The 6,402-nt window shown below is 45.2% G+C and overlaps 1 protein-coding gene across 1 annotated transcript; it reads right to left on the bottom strand.

The window, feature by feature from the left end:
* Window positions 1–3,507: 3,507 nt before the first annotated feature.
* LOC311263247 (E3 SUMO-protein ligase ZBED1-like) lies at window positions 3,508–5,587 on the bottom strand (the record flags this gene model as incomplete). The annotated part of the gene is made up of 3 exons (XM_084363168.1): window positions 3,508–3,797; window positions 3,973–4,414; window positions 4,709–5,587. The coding sequence occupies 3 exons, from the start codon at window positions 5,585–5,587 to the stop codon at window positions 3,508–3,510; spliced, it is 1,611 nt and encodes a 536-aa protein (XP_084219294.1).
* Between the last annotated feature and the right edge of the window lie 815 nt (window positions 5,588–6,402).

Here is a 6,402-nt window from a genome sequence, read left to right as displayed (position 1 = left end):
CAGGATGGGCGGAGTTCAGCAGTCAATTCTGACACCTGTAGGTACCGTCAGGCAAGGGGGCACTGGAAAAAGGAGTGTCCAGTGTTGAAAGCCAGGAGGTCCTCTGATCAGGTGAAACCTGCTGTTCTGGCTGCTCCAGTCATAACATCTGAGAGCAGGGAGCTAGGTCAAGTGCAGGCTTGTACTGAGCTGGTAGCTTCTCAGGCTGACTACTCTGCTTTTATATATCAGATGGGTGGGTCTCTTTGGTAGGAGGTGGTGTGCAGGTTCCCATTAAAATCCTAAGAGACACTGGAGCACTACAGTAGATTATTTTATTCTTGAGTCTGTGTTACCATTTTCATCCAACACTGACACTGGTGGATGTGTTATCACACTCGGGATGGGTATGGTTCCATTCTCTGTCCCATTGCATCGATTGGTTCTCAACTGTGGTCTTGATCAGGGGGAGGTGTTAGTGTTGATCCCCAGTTGCCTGTTGAGGGTGTGCATATGATTTGGGGAATGATTTGGCTGGTGACAAGGTGTGGGCCGATGGTGAGCCTAATGTAGTGAAGCCACCTACGTTCCCCATGGATGTTTGCCAGAGGATCCACCTCAAACTCTTATAGATTATGTCAACAGCTTCAGACTAAAACTGTACAGAGCAGGTGAGCTGGCTAAGCAAAAGCTGCAGAAGTCACTGGGCAGGTTGAAAACACAATATGGCCAATGGGCTGAGGCTCGCCAGTTTAACCCAGGTGACCGCGTGCTTACTCTTCTGCCTCTTGTAGATTCACCTTTCCGAGCAATGTACAGTGGTCCTTTCTCTGTGGTGCGTCAAGTCTCTCTAAACTATTTGATTGAAAGTCCTGGCCGTAGAAAATCTACAAAGCTGTGTCATGTTAACCTCCTGAAGCCATATCACACTCGTGAGTCTGTGTTTCCACTGCAGCAGAGCTCCCTAGCCAAGCCAATTTTGGTCTCTGGCCCTGTTTTGACGTCCCCCATGTCTGAACCAGTGGTAGTTGAGGGGGAAGGGGTGAACATTGCTCCTGATGATGGGTTGTTGCGGGGCCGGTTGAGAAATTCAGAGACACTTAAAGATCTGGATATCCTTGTCGGACACTTGGATGAGGCTAAACGTGATGAGTTGACTCAACTAATTAACAGCTATCTATCACTGTTTTCTGATACTCCAACCCAAACACACTTAATCGAGCACAACATAGATGTTGGAGTTGCTGAGCCCATCAAGCAGCGCTTTCATCGCGTGTCAGATGAGAAGAGGAGACAGTTGAAGGCTGAAGTACATTACATGCTGGATAATGGCATTGCTGAGCCTTGTTCATCCAACTGGGCCTCCCCAGGCCCCCTAGTCAAAAAGGCAGATGCTAGTTTCAGGCCCTGCACTGACTATCGTAAGTTGAACAGTCTAACTAAACCTGATCTGTATCCACTTTCTTGTATGGAAGATTGCATTGATCTGGTAGGTTCAGCCACATTTGTGAGCAAATTTGATCTTCTCAAAGGGTACTGGCAAGTCCCGCTCGCCAAAAGGGCAAGGGAAATTTCAGCCTTCATAACTCCTTCTGGCTTGTATTCGTACAACTTAATGCCATTTGGTTTGAGGAATGCTTCTGCAACATTTTAACAGCTAATGAATCAGGTTGTTTCGGGACTTAGCGGTTGTGCAGTGTATCTAGATGACGTGGTGTATTCTGACACCTGGGAAGTATAGGTGCTCTCTTTGACAGGTTGGTCTGGGTGAACTTGATAGTAAATCTTGCCAAGTGTGAGTTTGCCAGAGCCACTGTGACCTATCTTGGGAAGGTGGTGGGTCAAGGCCAGGTTTCGACCAGTGGAGGCCAAGGTCATGGCACTGCAAAAGTTCCCCCCACCTACCACCAAGAAAGAGCTGATGCGTTTCCTAGGGTTGGTAGGCTACTATCGCAGCTTTTGCAAGAACTTTTCATCTGTGGTTGCACCATTGACCGACCTATTAAAAGCTAAAGCTGAATATATTTGGTCTTCAACGTGTCAAAATGCATTTGACAGTGTGAAAGCCTTGTTGTGTTCAGCCCCAGTGTTGGCAGCACCAAGACTTGATCAGCCCTTTAAGCTTCACATAGATGCCAGCAATGTGGGTGTTGGGGCCGTCCTGTTGCAGGAGAATGCAGAGGGGGTAGACTGCCCCGTGAACTTCTTCTCACGAAAATTTAACAAGCATCAATACAACTTTTCAGAGATTGAAAAGGAGGCTTTGGCACTTGTTTGGGCTCTGCATCATTTTGATGTCTATGTCAGCTCTGAGGTATCTCTGTTGACAGTTTTCACTGACCACAACCCCCTCACCTTTTTGAAGTCAATGCATAACCCTAATCAGAGGGTAATGAGGTAGTCGCTGTTCCTGCAGCCATATAACTTGGACATCCGACACATAAACTGACAATGTAATGTAACTGTGGACGCAATGTCTCAGGCGCCCAAGGACCCTTAGTCTATTGATTTGCATGCTGTGTCTCATTTCCATGCCCTCCTCTGCTCATCTCTTGGCTCTTCCTCCCCCTAAAGTGTAGTACTGCTCATCAGCTATGGGTAATGTATTAACTAATTAACGAATACATTGTGATCTCGTTGATCTGCTCTGTACATGCGACATCTATTGCACGTCTGTCCGTCCTGGGAGAGGGATCCCTCCTCTGTGGCTCTCCCTGAGGTTTCTTCCGCATTTTTTTTCCCTGTTAAAAGGGCCTTTTTTTTGGGGCAAGTTTTTCCTCACTCGAATCGAGGGTCGAAGGACAGAGGGTGTCGTCTCTGTACAGATTGTAAAGCCCTCTGAGGCAAACTGTGATTTGTGAATTTGGGCTATACAAATAAAATTTGATTTGATTTGATTTGATTTGAACTAGGGCTTTGACATTTGCCCAAAAAATCATATTCGAACTTCGTTTGTTTATTAATATTAATATTCAAATATATTCGAATATTTATTGATAATATTTTGATCATTAAATGCCTCCAGTAAGACCTATATTGGTATCAAAAGAAAGTCGTTTTTCTGTTGTTCTATGTTCTGTCCACCAGAGGGCAGTGTATCAATAACTAGACAGAAAAACAGTCAAGTTTTTTTTTTTTTATTGAGTCAGACCTTTATAACATAGGCTTAGACAGGTTGTATCCACTGTTCTTATCAAAAATAAATTAAATATAAGCCAGTCAGGCTAAGTACTGAAAACACAAATAAATAAAGGTAGGGTCCATTCGTATGTCTATTCAAAACCAGCACACGCCCACCAGCCATAGGCCCATTAACAGATGGTTTCACATTACCAACCACTCACTGACTAATTGTTTAACGATCTGACAGCAATACGCCAACCAAAAACAAGGCGCTTTTGACATGTAAAATTGATCAAACACATCACTAGAACACCATTATAACACTATCGTTATCCGAACAATGAAACAATCAGAGCCTATGCTAATAATTCACCATTAATGGCTATCTATCTAGCAGGCTACAGTTTACTTGGTTGCAGACTTTAAGTTGTTCGCCAAAAAGACGAGCTGATTGACGTTTTCTGGCTCCAGAGAAGAGCGTTGCTTTGTGACGATGTTCCCCGCGGTGGAAAACACTCGTTCAGCCCTAACAGAAGTCCCACAAATGGCAAGGTAGCTGCGTGCCAGCTGGGCGAGATTGGGGTACTTGACTCTTTTCTCCCTCCACCAGGAGAGTGGATTGCTGTCAGACGGGGGCGGGGGCTCTCTGTCGTAGGCCAGCATTTCTCTTTGGAGCACATCTTCATTCAGTCTACCTGTTAAAAATAAAATAGTATAATAATGCCTATTGTTAATGAAATGTTTAGGCTACGTTTTATAATGAAATATTTATATTTCAAATGCAGGGCTATACAGCGAGTTTGACTTGTTATGAAAAGCAAAAGGCACTTTTTTTGAATTATTTATTACTGATGATATCATCATTCTTACCTCCTGGTGCATTTTGGCAAAACACATCGCCAAAGAGATCACCCATAGCGCTAAGAGCACCGCGCTGCTGTGGCTCCACACCATCCCCATTTTGGCCTTGCTCTTCGTTTGTTTCCTCGATGAGCACTGTCAGCTCCCTCTGAACTTTTTCTCGCACTGCCTGCCGCGACTCTTGTTCCAGATGAACTAGCCGGTGGAAACGCGGGTCGAGGTAGCTGGCTGTGTTCAGTAGCAAGAAAGCATCTTTGTCGGGGGCATATCGCGCCTTCAGATCATTTGAGATCAGTCTTTTCATTTCCCTTAGTCCTGCTTGGTCACCAGTGGATGGCTTAAGTTGAGTCAAAAGTACATATTGCAGGGGAAGGACTGCTGATGCTGTTGGGTAATGATCCGTGGAGAGCGCCTCGGTGGCTACTTTGAACGGCTTCAGCACGTCTTTCACCTGCGGGACAAAAACAATATACCAACGTTAACTAGCTAGATAGCATGCTAATGTACTGCTAGCCTTTCCCCCTTTTTAAAAAAAAATACACTGCTCGCGCAGTACGTGAACCACGTAAAAGTTACACAAAACACAAACTTAGCTTAGCTAACGTTAATCAGGCTTATGTGTTACTTTGCAACCAGTAATGTTTACATTAGTTTACATAATTTGCCAATATTACAGACCTTTTTCCATCAGGCTCCACTCCGAGCTGGTGAGCTCCAAACGGCTGAGCTTTTTTTCCATTATCACCGCAGCAACAGGAGCCTGTTGATCTGCTGCTCTGCAGATCATATCATATGTACTGTTCCAGCGTGTGGGGCAGTCGTTGATTAGCTGGAGCGGTTTGACACCAAGAAGCTTCTGCTTGGATTGCAGGAGGTAGCTGTCTGTAGGAGAGTGCTTAAAGTGCTGAGCAGCAGCTTTCAGACGACTTACAGATGTTGCTACCGAGCGCTCTGCGAGCCCCTTTCTGGCCGCTAAATTGATTGTGTGAGCCATGCATGGGATGTCTGTGATCCCCAAGTGCCGCTCAACGGCATTTACATAATTGGTCGCATTGTCCGTGGTGATGGCAAGCACAGACTCACGCTCAACGTGATATTCTCGTAATATGCTGTCGATGCATGTGGAGACATTCTCTGCTGTGTGAGCTGTTTGAAGCTCAGATGTGTCGAGGACAACGTTTCTCATTTCCCACCCCGTGTCAATAAAATGGGCAGTCACTGTAACAAAAGACTCCGTAGCTAACGAAGTCCACCCATCAGTGGTCAGTGAGATCTTTTCTCCACGCAGCATTTCCCTGATGTTTCTTTTGGTTGTGTCATACAGCTTGGTTATTTTACCATCCATGGTCCTGTAGCAGGGGATCTTGAGTGCCGGCTCGAGATAATGGATGAGGTTTTGAAAGCCAGTGCCATATATAACGCTAATGGGCCTCATATCTTCGCAAATGAAGCGTGCCAGCAAATCGGTCGCTTTCTCCTGACGGGCATAGGGGAGGCCTCGTGAAGAACGTAACATTGAGTCAATTCGAGGCTGCTTCGTCCCTGACCTCTCGCCCTCCTCCTCTTCCAGCAGCGTGCTGGGATGCAGTGTTGACAGGTGGGCTCTCAAGTTGCTGGTCGTCATCAGTACAGAAGCCCCAGGTGATCAATGCTCATGAGCTTGCGTTTCACAAAGCAGGCTGAAAAAAGCCTCGAATCTGGATTGAAAACTACGTTTTCAGGCAAACACATTCACCAAAAATAATGCTTATTATCGGTTCAAATATTTAGAAGCTGCCCGATATTTGTTCGAATATCTTTTTTTTTTTAATATTCGAATTATATTCGAATACCGAAGTTCGATGTCAAAGCCCTAGTATTAACCATGACAGATTGGGACATATTGTTTGTATCGTGCTAATTGTTCGACGTATAACACGAGGTGGAACCTCGTTCTTATGGAGGGGGGTGTTATGACCCCTCCCTTTATGCTCGCCATGATGCAGTTGATCACTTCCTGCAGGAGCTGGCAGTCAGGAAGGGTCGTTAGGGCAAGGTGCTGACACCTAGCTAGGCCTCTACCAAGGTTATAAATGCCAGCTTGATCTCATTGTCTCTCTCTCTCTCCTAGGCTCCACATCGCTACAGGTTCTGGGTTTGTTTTGGTGTTTTCTTGTGAATTCAACAGCAGCACACACACACCTCACTAATCCACACACTACATTCACTACTGATGCAGCTACTCTCCACAACTCATGATTTTTGTAGATATGTTGTTTAAGTTACAATAAAACATTTTCATTAGCACTTAAATCCTGACTTGTCTCCCCTCTTTGTCACATAAATTGAGCCAGTTTGTGACAATATTAATTTTACAGCCAAAAGCTGAAAACAGGAACTGAAACAGCACGTATCCTGAGGCTGTCTGCTACTTGAACTTTGACACCAAATCACTTTCAG

This window comes from Pagrus pagrus (assembly GCF_965226575.1).
Source record: "Pagrus pagrus genome assembly, chromosome: 10".
NCBI lineage: Eukaryota > Metazoa > Chordata > Actinopteri > Spariformes > Sparidae > Pagrus > Pagrus pagrus.
The sequence above is the reverse complement of the archived record's forward strand: the minus strand, read 5'-3'. Positions and strand labels throughout refer to the sequence as shown.